Genomic DNA, 15,735 nt, shown 5'->3' on the forward strand with positions numbered 1-15,735 from the left:
GAAGCTGCAGAACACCGAATTCTTTCCCAGGGAAAGAATTTCGTGGGCCGTTTCTGTGGCTTCGGGATTTTCAGCACTGTGGTGTAAAGTTATGGGTCAGGTTCAGGTAAGTGTGTGATTATGCAGATGTTAGGGTTAGGGCGTGGGTTAGGTGAGTTAGGGTTAGGGTACAGGTGAGGTGGGTGTGTGATAGTGACAGACTTTAGGGTTAGGGCAGGATAGGTGAGTTAGGGTTAGGGTGCGGGTCAGGAGAGTGTGCGATAGTTTCAGACCTTAGGGTTTGGGTTAAGGTAAGTGGATAGATAGTAGTGTATGTACAGTTTAGTGTAGGGTTAGATGTAGGATTTTAAGTGTATGTGTATGGATTGCAGTTTTTTTGGTGTGCTTATGTTGTGTGTGTGTTTCTTGGAACAGCAATTTTTTTCCCTGGGAAAAACATTGCTGTTCTAAGCCTTCTATGGTTTTGCACTTCGAGGTTATAAGTTCGAACATAAGGTATTCGAACGTCTGCCATTTTGTCGAAGTGATATAGACCCTTTGATTCCATGTATAAAGATTATATTTCTAGGTACTGTCATTTTTTGGATGATATTTTTATTGTGTGGAAGGGACCCCTTGAGATGATTCCCAATTTAATTGAGTTCCACCACAGAATTTCTAAGTTTTACCCACAAAATAGGATTGACTAAAATTAATTACTTGCACGTCTGCATAGAAAAAGACTTGGATAACAACAGATTTACATCCAAGGTTTATAGGAAAAGGTGTTTCTCCAACTCTTACCTACACTACCAAAGTAGTCATCCCTATTTTCAGAAACGTAATATTGTGAAGGGACAGATGGTAAGAGTTGCAAGGATGACATCCAACAAGGATGATTTTATACAGGAATTAGATTATGTTCATTCTCTTTTTTTTTTTTAGAAAGAGGGTACCTGGAGGAATTGATTAGGCCCATTAAAGAAGAAGAAGTGCTACAAGGATGGGGAAATTTGTATATACCCTTACTGTATGGGGAGCCTTTAATAAAAGAACAGGGTTTGCTTACAGGGACATCATCTGTTGCACCCTATCTAGTAATGAGATTTGACCAAGATACATGGTGGATAAAGAAAACCATAAATAGAGTATGGGGTATGTTTCAAAGAATGCCCAGTAGGTTAGACATATTTAAGAGACAAGTGAGGTACAGTTGTAAGAGAAATTATAGTCTTAAGGAAATACTGGAAAAGAAGAAGAGCAGTACCATCAGTGGGACAATAGCTAAATGGGGGACACATAAGTGTGGAAGGGGTTCCCAATGTACTTTTATGGCTAACTGTAAGAGTTTAGAAATGCCAAGTATCCCTTCTAGCCTTAAGACTTTGATGTACAACAGCTGTTATTCAAAAGGGGCAGTCTATCTCACTTACTGCAAATATTGCTGGGCATATTACATAGGTAAAACCGAACATACTTTGAGACAACGTGTGTATGAACATAATTATGACATCAATAGAAAAAGAGAAACCAATTCTCTGTATAGGCACAGTCTGGTGTGCACACAGGCAGATTTTAAGTTTTGGGTCCTGGAAAAGGTGGTTCCTAGTGATAGGGGTGGGGATTGGGAGAATATGTTAGAATATAGAGAAATGATATGCAGTTAAAACTAGATGCCTGTACCCCACCCGGTATGAATGATCATATTTCACTTCTTCCTGTCTTAAAAATGAAGGTGTCTAAGCCTAGAAAGGCTAAAAACTAAATTATGTATACACATTCATTACTAGGCCTATTGTAAAACCATGTTAACTTTTTATGGCTGTTTCGTATATGTTGTAATGGTTGTAATGGATGTTTTTTTGTTTGTTTTACCTTTATGAGTAGGTTTAGGGTTTGGACAAGTTCTTTCATATGTATTTATGTCTTGATATACACTGAAAACAAAAGTACAGAAACAGTTTTTTTTTAAAAAAACTTATACAGTGAGTACTGTTTAAATAACTTTACTAATACTGTTTTTTTTTTTAATTCTAGTTCATTGGCACCATTTGCATAATTAATTACTTAATTAATGTTTTATCCAATGGAAGATGTGTAACGTACTATAAAAATGAGTGTAGAGAAGGGTTCTGTTTATTCTGATTAAGTCTTCTGTAAGAAGATGAAAGCGCTTAATCTGTTGGTTTCATATTATAACTATTTGTATTGTTTTTATTGATTGCATTACTCTGGTGTCTACTTGCCGGAGGAATTAAACTTAAATTTTTATTCATGTGAACTGGTGCTTCTGCTGACACTATCGTGCAGTCAACTGTTGAGGAGGGACAGCCTTTATAGGAGCTCTGTGTGACTGGTTTGTACTTGAATAGTTTTCCCAGTCGATGGAAGGGTAGTTGAAGTCACCCAGTATGAGAGTATTGGGTTGGACCTTGATAGATTCCAGGGTGCTTAGGAAGTTGGAGTTTGGGGAAATGTTTGGGGTTCTGTAGCAGGCTATGATGTGTATCTCCGTCTTACTCTTAGTTGTACCTGAAGTATCTTGGATGCATTATGTTGGGCTACCAGTCTAGAGGTGTGTGCATCCTTTAAGAATATAGAGACACCACCACCTTTGGAGCTTCTGGCTGTATTCTGGGGCCGAAAGGTATGGAATGAGTTGTAGCCTGGGAGTGCAGGGGTACTTTCTGCCTCTTTTAACCAGGTATCTGTCACAGCACAGATGTTGACATTCTCCATTTTGAGGAAAGCTTCAAGCGAGTGCATCTTGAGATTTAGACTTCTAGCATTGAGCAGCATGACCCTCAGATTGCATTTGTTTGCATCTGTTATGGTGGAATTTTGGTCTTTAGAACACTGCCAATGCATTTGCACTTTCTGTGTTTTAAGTAGTCATTGAATGGCATGAAATATTACTTAAAACTAACTGACTGAAAGACAGCAGTGTATGCATGTAAAATCAATGCCGTGAGAGGAGCTTTAGGTAGAAAAAGACCTGTGTTACTTAACGTTTTACAGATGAGCACTGCGTTATGGGATATCTAGAGGCAGACTAGACAGCCAGAATTACTTCATGGTGCCAGACCCCATGTGGTCAGACTCAGAAATTATGTATAAAAATATTTAAAAAACTGTAAATACTCCTGGAGTGGTGTTAAAATGTAGGAGACACTAAACCATGATGACATAAAGATGTTTTTGAGTCTGTGGATGCGGTTCTCCTTTAAGTGGAGAGGGAGGAAACAGAAGATAGTTCAAAATCAAGAAACTAAGTGGGGGTGGCATTCCCAAATGCTATCTCTGTACTCAGACTGAGCTGATGGGATGGGACAGGGAGGAGTGTCCAAAATCATAGAAGCAAGGGGGTAGTCCTTCCCAAATGATCTTACTATACTCAGTTGAGTGAGCAAATGAGATGGGAATGGGAGGAGTGACCGAAATCAATTTTACACCAGGGCTGGGCAATTCCAAAGCCACCAGGGTAAAGAGTACAACACTTGCCTGGGAGGGTGGGGAAAACAAACACAGCAGACAGAAGAGGCCAGAAATAAACAATGAGACAAATATATAAATGCAGTACAGTGTACATCAGGTGCCAAAAAGTATATTATCAGTCTGGTATATCAGATGGTTATAGAGTCCAACACAGCCAGGTAGTTAGCTCTGCAATATTAACTCTGTACAATTTCATAGAATGCAGTTCTTTGTACTAGAAGTACAAAATAGAAAATAATTCTCAGGCAATCAGATAAACACAGAGGTGCTGGCCAATAACTAACACCTTAGGTGGGCTAACTCTACAGAAAGCAAAACAACCCCACCTGAAACTAGATACGGAATTGCCCTGAGAAACAAACAAAGCAGACCGAAGAGGCCAGCAATAAGGCAAATATATAAATGCAGTACAGTGTAAATCAAGTGCAAAAAGTATACTTATCAGTTTGTTATATCAGATGGTTATAGAGTCCAGCACAGCCAGGTAGTTAGCTCTGCACAATATCATGGAATGGAAGTCTTTGTACTAGAAGTACAACACAGAAAATAATTCTCAGGCAATCAGATAAACACAGAGGTGCTGGCCAATAACTAACACCGTAGGTGGGCTAACTCTACAGAAAGCAAAACAACCCCACCTGAAACTAGATACGGAATTGCCCTGAAAAACAAACAAAGCAGACAGAAGAGGCCAGCAATAAACAATGAGGCAAATATATAAATGCAGTACAGTGTAAACCAAGTGCAAAAAAAGTATACTTACCAGTTTGATGTATCTGATGGTTACAGAGTCCACTACAGCCAATTAGTTAGCTCTGCAATATTAACTCTGTACAGTTTCATAGAATTTACAGTGGATATAAAAAGTTTACACACCATGTTAAAATGCCAGGTTTTTGTCATATAAAATAATGAGGCCACAATAAATCATTTCAAAACTTTTCCCACCTTTAACTTCACCTATAACCTGCACAGTTTAATTGAAAAACAAATCTGTTAGGGGAAAAATATAAAAAAAAAAAACGTAAATTACACTGGTTGCATATGTGTGCACACCCTTAAACTAATACTTTGTTGTCTGCGCACACCCTTAAACTAATACTTTGTTGAAGCAGCTTTTTATTTAATTACAGCATCCAGTCTTCTTGAGTACATTTTGACTTGGCAATACTTGCCCACTCTTCCTCGCTGAAGCTCTCCAAATCTGTCAGATTGTGAGGATGTCTCCTGTGGACAGCCCTCTTCACGTCACCCCACAGATTTTTTATTGGATTTAAGTCTGGGCTCTGGGTGGGCCATTCCAAAACTTTAATTTTTTTCTGCTGAAGCCATTTTTTTGTTGATTTGGATGTATGCTTGGGTTCATTGTTGTGTTGAAAGGTGAAATTCCTCTTCATCTAAAGCTTTCTAGCAGACACCTGAAGGTTTTGGACCAAAAGTGACTGGTATTTGGAACTGTTCATAATTCCCTCTACCTTGACTAAAGCCCCAGTTCCAGCTGAAGAAAAGCAGCCACAAAGCATGATACTGCCACCACCATGCTTCACCATGGGGATGGTGTTCTTTTGGTGATGCGAAGTGTTGTTTTTTTTTTTGCCAAATGTATCTTTTGGAATTGTGGCCAAAAAGTTTAACCTTGGTCTCATCAGACCATGGCACATTTTCCCACATGATTTTGGGAGACTTAATGTATTGTTTTGCAAATTTTAGCCAGGCCTGAATGTTTTTCTGTTTAAGAAAATGCTTCCGTCTTGCAACCCTACCCCATAGTCCAGACATGTGGAGAATATGGGAGATTGTTGTCACATGTAGTACACAACCAGTACTTGACAGAAATTCCTGCAGCTCCTTCAGTGTTTCTGTAAGTCTCTTGGCAGCCTCCCTGACCAGTTGTCATCTTGTCTTTTTATCAATTTTGGAGGGACGTCCAGTTCTTTGCAGCGGTACTGTTGTCCCATATTTTCTCCACTTTTTGATGACTGTCTTCTGTCACTGTCTGTCACTGTGTTCCATGGTATATCCAATGCTGTGAAATTTTTTTTGTACCCTTCGCCTGTCTGATACCTTTCAACAATGACATCCCTTTGATGCTTTGTAAGCTGTCTGCAAATCATGGCTTTTGCTGTAGCAGGCAACTGAGTAAATATCAGGAAAATACCGCTAGGACAGCTGAACTTTATTTGGGGTTAATCAGAGTGTGTTTAATTGATGGCAGGTGTGTGCCCAAGAAGACAATGTAATTAAATCAAAAGGTGCTTCAACAAAGTATTAGATTAAGGGTGTGCACACACAACAAAGTGTTAGTTTAAAGGTGTGCACACTTGTGCAACCAGCATATTGAACATTTTTTATTTTTCCCCTAACAGATTTGTTTGTTTTTCAGTTGAATTGTACAGGTTATAGGCATATCTCTCAACCTGGAAACATCAGAAATCTGGACAAAGGCCCATGAAAAATAGGTAGAAATCTGTATGCTGATTACCATAGAATTTGCATACATAATTGTGTAACCCCACCCACTACAATGGGATTGTGGGATATCAACGTTCAAACACAAACCGAAGAACAGACAACCAAAATATGGCCCCAACCCAGACCCAGATCCTGTAGTAAATTAAATGTGTAGCAATGATGTTCACTGGGAAGGGAGAAAGATGATGAACTTTAGGATTTTGTTTTTGGTAATTTGCAGTATGTGGGTTTTTTGGTAAAAGCAGGGCATTTAATGGTAGGCAATATTGTAATCTTAGCAAAAGAATATTATAGTTTGCTTGGACCTCCAAAAGTCATTCTCCATGACGTGCTGATCAGAGGAGTAACTACAGTTTGTGCTACCAGTGGCTGTCCAAGGTTGCCGCCCTTACCCCCTTACAAAATCATGGTCAAATGGGGCCTCCCCATACACAACCCTCCCCCCTGCAGCCATTCCAGTGTCCCATTACTTGGCTATTTCACCCCATTTACCATAAACACTGTAATGTGCATACTGCTTTACTTCTACAATAATTTGGATTTCATTTAAAAGTTCTGTTTTACATTTTACAGCACAAACACTAATAGACATCTGCTAAACAAAGCAATGCGGTCTCACAGTGAAAATAGACTTAGTATTAAAATTTCTCTGTCCTTGAAACTCACATTCATTGAAACAGCATTGAAACCCACATTCCAAAGAAAATGCATCTGGCCAGAGGCAGATAAAGATTACTTTTGGGCTGTTTTCAAATCATAGGCCCCTTGCACCCGAAACATACATGTGTTCTTTGATACAGCCTCCTGATTGTATTAAATTATACTCCTTGTATAATACAGTACAGTTAAAGGGCATTTTAAATTTGTTTTGAATATTTTTCCAGTAAACAATGTCACAAAATGCATGAACCAATAATGGCAAAACTTCCCAATTCAGAACATTTCCTTCATAAAAGTCTACTCAAACTTCTTCAATCCATCAGTATCAGTAAATGTGCACAATCTCTGCAGAAGTAAAAGTCATCTAAATAATTCCACATTAGAGAGATCTGTAACCAATGAAGAGGTTGCTGCTAGCAAACAACTTTATATTTCATTGTTTCATCTACAAATAAAGTGCCTGTTGCCTTTGAGGGATAAATTGCCTACGTTACATTAAAAAATGATAAACTAGTAATATTGCAATAGGGAGTGGATGGCAAAGTGGTAACAGGTTCATAGTTACTAGTTATTGCCGCCAAAGAGGACTGCAGCATCCACCCCCTTTAAAAGTACAATACAGTACAGTATCAGCAATGCATCTACATACTGTGGGAGTAGAACTCACAGCCTTCTGCATCAAAAGCAAGTATTCTACCTGTTATGCTACTAACAATGCAAGCAGGCTTGGCGTGAGCAGCATTAAACTTCTCTTCCCCTGAAGCTCTCAGCTCCTTGTAAAATCCACTCGACACTCAACAGTATCTCTTAACTTTGCAGCACAAGAAATCTGGAAAAAGCCAAAATTTATTGGGAAGGACAAAAGCCCAAAAAATCAGGGACACATTTTAAACATTGCTTGTATAATCTTGGAAAGTTGCTAGAATAAAATGTTGTGTTACCACAGTGTGTTTCCTGAAAGATAATAAGACTGAAACTTAACTGGCTATCATTTAGTGAATTCATTTCTCAACTTTTTAGCACAAAAAGCCTGGACAAAGCTAATAATTAGGGAATACAGCCCCAAAAAATAGGGACACATTTCAAATATTAATCTTATAAACTTAGAAAATTGCTAGAATGAAAGTTTTTGTGTTGCATATATTTTCTGAAGAATATGAAGTCTGAAATTCAAATGCCTGTCATTCACTCCTTCATTGATTTGCCACAAAAATCCAGGAAACCACAGATTTTATGGGGAACAGAACAAATCTATGAGGCAAAAATTTGGACAGTTTTCACAAGTGGTGGTAGGTAGAGAAGGGAATTCAGGCTCTTGCTACCTGTAACCAAGGTACAGGGTTTGAGCCTGAGTACCTCTAGCCACTGGGTATATTTAACTGGAAAATTACACACACACACACACACACACACACACACACACACACACACACACACACACACACACACACATTAAATTCAGTATTCTGGTGCCCTTTCGCTAAAACAAATGTGTACAGTTGCATAGATTGTGTATAATGCCTATCATGCTGTGGTTTGTATCTACACCAACAGAAAGAAATGTTTTGTTTTACCCCTTTTCCTGGTTTTGTCTGCCTGAATTAGTGATAAGAGATTCTTTAAAAAGCCTTTTTGCTTAAAGACTGTCCAGCATGTGTCAATGTGCTATGCAGTCACTGAGCTTCATCTACATACTATTAGGCATGACCTTAAATGCCACTGTTACAATGGAGATTTCATCTGAGAACTATTACTTTGTGCAGAAATTCCCATTTGTAAATGTTGGTAAAATTTCCCGAAAGGATCTCCTGCTTACTTGTCTTCTTTATCTAATTTTGTTAGCTGTCAGGGGATAGCTTTGATGAGAAGTGACAGAACTCTTGTCATTGTGTTATATTTTTAATGTTCATTTGTGGAAGATGCAAAATGAGGAAAAGTGTTGGCAATTGCAGAATCCATGAAAGAAAAAGAGAAAGAGACAGAGTTGTTTTTCTTCTTGCAAACTGCTTCCTAAATATACTGCTGCAAAGAAAGACAGGAAGCAAATTGTTTTGTTACTGTCGACTGTTAACCCATTACCACTGATGCAAAGGAAGAACAGCAGATTGCTTTTCTACTACAGTTTGTTTTTCTCTGTACTTCCACCAAAAGACAGAACTTATGCTTTATTAAACTTGGCAAGAGAATTGCAAATAATGCAGTACCTTATCACTAAAACGATTATTTTGGATTAATTCGTATATGCAAAGCCAACCAGGCTAAAAAGACACAATCTGGTCACTTTTGCTTTCTTATTATTATGTTTTATTTTCTTGTTTAACCAGTCACTAAATGGTGAGTTTCAGAATATTTTAAGTTTTTCCTCTTGCTATTTACAATAGAACTGTTTTGTTCCCTGCAATAAGTTATGAGCCTGAACAAATGCCTGATTACATTCAATTTCTTACAATGCATACAAAATTTAACAGGACAGCCACATGGGAGAGCACACGCATACACACACACACACACACACACACACACACACACACACACACACACACACACACACACACACACACACACACCTTGCAGAATACAATACTGTACATAACCCAGCAAAGACTCGCACCGAAACGGACACTTCCTAATTTGTTCAAACAAAGCATACTTACTTTGTTCTTGCACACAAAACTTGCAGAATACAATACATAGCCCAGCAAAGACTTGTAGAATACAATACATAGCCCAGCAAAGACTTGCAGAAAACAATACATAGCCCAGCAAAGACTAGCGCTCAAATGGAGCAGCCCGGCAAAAACTTGCACTCAACTGGGGACACACACACACACACACGCACGCGCACACACACACACACACACACACACACACACACACACACACACACACACACACATCCTAGTTTGTTGGAATGGCGCATACTTCTTTTCTAGTTTGTTCAAACGGAGCATTGCAGCAGAAGAATACACAGCAGCAGCCCAGCATGGAGCAGAAAGATAAAACACCAGAAACCCGACTTCAAATGGAGCATTGAAACAGACTAAAAGGCCCAGCAAAGACCTGCACTTGCAGAATAAAATACATAGCACACACAGCAGCCCCATAACATGCATACTTCCTAGTTTGTTGAAATGGAGCAGCCCAAATAAATACACGGCAGCAGCCCAGCAAAGACTCAGGCTCAAATGGACACACATTGCAGCAGAATGATACACAGCAGCAGTCCAGCATGGAGAAAAAAAGATGAAACACCGGACTTCAAACGGTGCACTGTATGAAGCAAGATAAATTAAATAAATACAGCAACAGCAACCCAAACAAATACACACAGCAGCAGACCCAAATAAGTGCACAGCAGCAGGCAGCCCAGCAAGGACTTGCAAATTGAGCATTGCAGCAGGATATTAAATAAATACACAGCAGCAGCCCAAATAAATACACACAGCAGCAGGCAGCCCAGCAAAAGACACACACCAGGCTTTATATGGTTTGTTCAAATGATCGTTTGTTCAATTATTCAAATGTAGCGAGCAGCCCAGAATGGACAACTTGCAGCAGGAAAATATCACACAGTGCAGCATGCTCAAAATGACACATTGCAGCAGAATAAATTAAATAAATACACAGTTCGTTCACCTTGCAGCAGGATAAATTAAATAAACACAGAGTTTCAGCAAAATATCACACACAGGCAGCAATAATTGTTCTGAGTTTGTACAAACAGAATTTACACAGTTCGTGGACTTAATAAATAGTTCTTTCTGAATGGAGCAAGGGGCACAGCAAACACAACAGAGCTAATGGAGAAATTTTAATGGAGCTTTACACATTTCTTCTTCTCTTACCTCCTGAAGGCTGACTGTGCACATTCCCCTCCAAAACAGTTCAAACTAAATCTCTGAGAACAGCCAGTAGCTGATGTCATCCTGCACGCCCTGTAGGCTGGTGATGTCAGCCATAAATTTAAAGTTATAATACAAATAAATAAATAAATAAATAAATAAATAAAAGTAGTGAATTAAAGGGGCCACTCGGGAATTTGTGGCACCCCATTGTTTTGCCCTCAAAACCAGTAAATACCGAGGAATTTGGTATGGTTGAGAGGTATGGTTATAGGTCACATTAAAGGTGGGAAAAGTTTTGAAATGATTTATTGTGGCCTCATTTTTATATATCACAAAAATCTGGCATTTTAACAGGGGTGTATAAACTTTTTATATCCACTGTGCATGTGTGTGTGTGTGTGTGTGTGTGTGTGTGTGTGTGTGTGTGTATATATATATATATATATATATATATATATATGTATATGTATGGATATATATATATATATGGGTCCACTTCACTTGACCTAAATCTCATTTGACTGACACCCAATTTACCTAAATTTTATTTGACTGACAACTCATTTGACTGACTCCCATTTCATTGACAGCTTACATTGCTGAATTTCAGCATATTAAATCTTAAACCAAAGACAAGCACACCTAGAACACCAATAATTAACCCTTTCCAGAACTTAAAAAACTACTTACTAACCCTCTTAACAGAAACGGAACAATGTACAACCAAACTAGGTGGTGGGCTATACTGCCCACACCCCCAAAGCCCCCTAAACCCCCCCAATTATATATACTAACTCCAGGATCGCACTACTGTGAGGAAAAGGGCATACACCTTTAACTTGCCTTACAGTACTTTACACGCTGCCACTACTCCTGGGAACACACAAAACATTCACCAAATTACTTTAGATACTTCCATAAAAATGTAAATAAAAAAACCCACATTTAGAAACACTACAACAGTACTTTCTACATGACTGTCAGAATTCGAACAGTCAGCACTGTAAGTTACAGTAATTCTTTTTATCACAAACAAGTCACAGGTGAAGGAAAACCCACAACAATTCTATGTCTTACATGTCGGTGAAATAGGAGTCAGTCAGATGAGTTTTAGGTCAAATGAAATTTAGGGCAGTTGGGTGTCGGTTGAATGGGTATCAGGCAAATGAGTTTTAGGTCAAGTGACATAGACCCATACACATATATATATATATATATATATATATATATATATATATATATATACATACACACACACACACACACACACACACACACACACACACACACACACACTTGCCATTTGTAATTGCCTTTCTTAATCATTTATGTGTAAAATAGATTATGTACTTTTAACTGAGAGTATTTAACTGCTTAACTGTCTTTAGATTGCTTAGCAGATATTTGATTTTATTTTAATAGTCACATTTGAATACTGTGAATTAAGTAGTTCTTTGTTTCGAGCATTAACTACATGCTAGCAGTACTAATACAGATCTGATTTACCACAGCTTAGTATTCTGGCAAAATAAATGAGATAATACTGTTGTACAGTTTTATACATTGTTTTTGTAATTTCATGGCAGGTAATTAAAGAAAGTGGGCCTCCTCATATGAAGAGTTTTGTTACGCGTGTAACGGTTGGAGAGTTCATTGCAGAAGGGGAAGGAAATAGTAAGAAACTTTCCAAAAAGCGGGCAGCCATTGCTGTGCTTCAAGAACTAAAGAAACTTCCTCCTCTGCCTGTGATTGAAAAGCCAAAACTGCTCTTTAAAAAACGACCTAAAACTATTCTTAAGGTAAGATCTTATCCGGTATTTATTGCATCGTGTATATATTTTGTAGAAACTGAAAGCAGTCCTGCAATAGAAATTTTTGGTGTAACTGAAGAGTGTTATAGTTTACTTTGCATAGTTAAACAAATCACCAGTTAAAGCCGTGGATCGGAAGAGGGGATTCTAGTTAGTGCTTAAGTCATAAATCAAATGGAACTGAAGAAGAATTATGTTCATATTCTTGGAGGAGAGCTTTAGACATTCATTGCAAGCAGTCTTGGCCACATACCTGCACAACACTAATCTGTCCCCATAAGTTAGGCATCACTGTAACCCTAACCTACAAATGCACCTGCCCACAGTGCCAAACATTTCAGTATTTATAAAAAAATTTCAGCTTTAGTACCTGAAAGTTAAAAATTTGTCTTAAAATATTAAAGTAATGTTAACGAGCTGTTTCCTGAGGAATTTGAAAATGGTCCATGGAGATCATGCTGTAGTCCAGAAAACAAATTCAAACAAATAAATAAATAAACAAACCTACATTTACCTTACCCGTAAACTGTCACTCTTTTGACTTTTGATATCTGCCATTTTCACGAATGGAAGACTTGATCAGATTTCCTAAGTATTCAGTCTGTTGACATACTGATCATTCGACAGAGTGAATGACACCTATAGTTATATGCATACACACATGCACACACAGAGATAGATAGTAGATAACCAAGAAACATGCAGTACGGGAGTGTTGAGGATCATGGCTCCAACAAAAGAAATCTGCAATTAATGGGAACTTGCAGCAGTAATGTAAGACTGGTGAATAACACCACACAAGGCAGGATAACAATAAGAATACACTTTAGTAATACTTTGATGATGAGCAACAACAGTAATAGTTGAGCGCTTTTGTCCAAACAAGATAAAATTGGACTTCATCAGAACTAACCAATTAGTACACTGAGTGGGTTTAAATACTCCACACATATAATCTAAATAACTGTCTTAAAGAGACATACCGCATAAAATGTACAAGTTGCAGTGAACTATGTCCTATTAAAAGAGTTATTTAAAATGCTTCCTATGAGTGACCAATATATATATATATATATATATATATATATATATATATATATATATATATATGAAAATGTAAAACAATTGTGTGTGTGTGTGTATATATATATATATATATATATATATATATATATATGTAAAACAATTTTGTGTGTGTATATATGTATATGTGTGTGTGTTTGTGAAAATGAAAATTATGTGTACGAAAAATGTGTGTATACAATGAAAGAATTACCACAACCTTAACAAACTTGTGTAAAGGTCGCAGTCAAAAAAGGTCCTGTAGTTTAGCAGCTCTTAATTTTAACACTGGTTGTGTAGAAATATAATCATTGATACCTGGAAAATGAGTAGCATCTAATTTTGTTTGCTTGGTTAGTTCTGATGAAGTCCATTTTCATTTTGTTTGAATGAAAGTGCTCCACTCTTAATGTTGTTGCTTGTTACCTAAGTGTTATTAAAGTGCAGTTTTATTGTTATCCTGCCTTGCACGTTGTTATTCACCAGCCTTACATCACTGTTACAAGTTCCCATTTATTGCTGATTCTTTTGTTGGAGTCATGATCCTCAACCCTCCCTGTACTGCATATTTCTTGGTTATTTTGTTACATTTTGTACAGTTTCACCGTCAGCCTCCCTTTTTGGATATATAGATAGTTAGACAGGTAGGTACATTTTCCTTGCGATAAATATCTAAATAAAATTGGCTCGGTGAACCTGTGTGTGCCATTAGCACAGAAAAAAAAATGCACGGTACAAATAACTGTAGCTGTGTTGAACAGAAATGGCCAGACCTAACACCAGTTTTCCAGTGTAAAACAACAGGCAACATCAATGTAAATGTTATCAGTGATATGTACACTGTGCAACGTTGTATGGATATATAGGAAATATTAAGTAGTAATTTACTGTACTTGAATAATGAATACATGCTATTAAATGAAAACTGAAACTTCAAATTATATATAATAAAGCATAAAACATATAAACCATTATGCTAACACTCTATTGAGGATAAGAAAGAAATTATGTATTGTTACTATTATGCGAAAAGCCCAGAATTTCCAGGCACAAGATATACAAAAGGATTAAGAGAGAAATTAGAGGAAAGAAAAATACTTCCGCAAGAAAAACTGTCAGAAGCTTCAAATGAAAATTTGTGTTAAGTAGTTCAACAGATTTGTGAGAAACAGTGAAAGTATATAGATCAAGAAACCTTGATCTGCTTGGAAAAAGAAGCATCTGAGGAAATGCAAAAATGTAAACAATAAAACCAAGAAAGATTTGAAAAGCATAAAAAATAAATAAGGACATGGAAAAGAAAGAGAAATTTGATATGGTGCAATATTTATGCAAAGGCGAAAGCCAAATTAATCAATGTAAACAAGGCAGCCCCAAAGATATTTTAAGAGAAATACAGGCAAAGGAATCCAGACATGGAAAACTTTACAGTATAAAAATAAGAAGACAAAGAGGAAAATTAGAAAAGGAGATTAGTAATGGAGAAGTTAAAGAAATAGATACAGAAGTTATGGGGTACCTGCAAAGTGAAGGATTCAGTGTAAAAAAATATAGTTCAGAACGCACCACAACAGGATAGAATAATGCATATCCAAATTAAGGGGAAACCAGCGGAACAGGAAGCAATTGGTCAGGTGCGATATGAAGACAATTTTGAACCTTCCACAGGAAACCAGTATAAACATTCACTTGAAGCTAGACAGCAAGGGAAGGAATGGGAAACTGCGGAAACTCTGATGCAGTCAATGTTGAGCAGTGATAGGCCAGTGAGTTCCCATATGATAGAGCAGCAGATGGCACGGGATGAAGTTAAAGAGACTGTGCCACAGGAAGATGCTATAGTATCTTCTGTAGAATGCCTGCAGGAATTGGAAAACAAGGGATGTGCCTTCATTTTGGAAGAAAATGAGCTAAAAGAAGAGTTGCTTGATTTAATAGACGTAGATATATATCAAGATCAATGAAAGAAATAAACCGCAGAAGGTTAATAAAACCCCAAAAGTCCGAAGTCTGATAAAACAAATGAACACAGTAATTAGGACTGTTCATAGAGATCCATGCGATATAACAGAAGTAAATAGGATATATTACTGTGCAGTTAAATTAATAACTGATAAAGTTCTACCACAAGAACACAGGGTAGTTAGGGAAAGGAAGGGGAGAAATTGAATACTATCATGGAAATATCGAATAGAGAAAAGTATAAAGCAGTTAAGACAAGAAGTGTCACTGTTAGAAGATTACAGAAGAGGGAATAGATCAACATAAATACTAAGAAAGATAGATGTGATAAAAGCAATGCACAGTATTAGAAAAGACCAGGCTCTATCATGCACTATTGCAAATAAACTGAAAATTTCAGCACAGGCAGAAACACTTAGAAGATACAAAGATAAATATAAAGGAAAACT

The 15,735-nt window shown here is 37.3% G+C and overlaps 1 protein-coding gene across 1 annotated transcript in view; it reads left to right on the forward strand.

The window, feature by feature from the left end:
* The window catches only part of STAU2 (staufen double-stranded RNA binding protein 2), a 3,898,627-nt gene that overhangs the window by 2,148,715 nt on the left and 1,734,177 nt on the right, over positions 1-15,735 (forward strand). The window contains exon 9 of the mRNA XM_044067226.1: positions 12,038-12,250. Coding sequence (XP_043923161.1) covers positions 12,038-12,250 — 213 coding nt within the window. The remainder of the gene's footprint in view (positions 1-12,037; positions 12,251-15,735) is intronic.

Source organism: Protopterus annectens, chromosome 3.part1 (assembly GCF_019279795.1).
Source record: "Protopterus annectens isolate FY-2018-M chromosome 3.part1, PAN1.0, whole genome shotgun sequence".
Classification (NCBI taxonomy): domain Eukaryota; kingdom Metazoa; phylum Chordata; order Ceratodontiformes; family Protopteridae; genus Protopterus; species Protopterus annectens.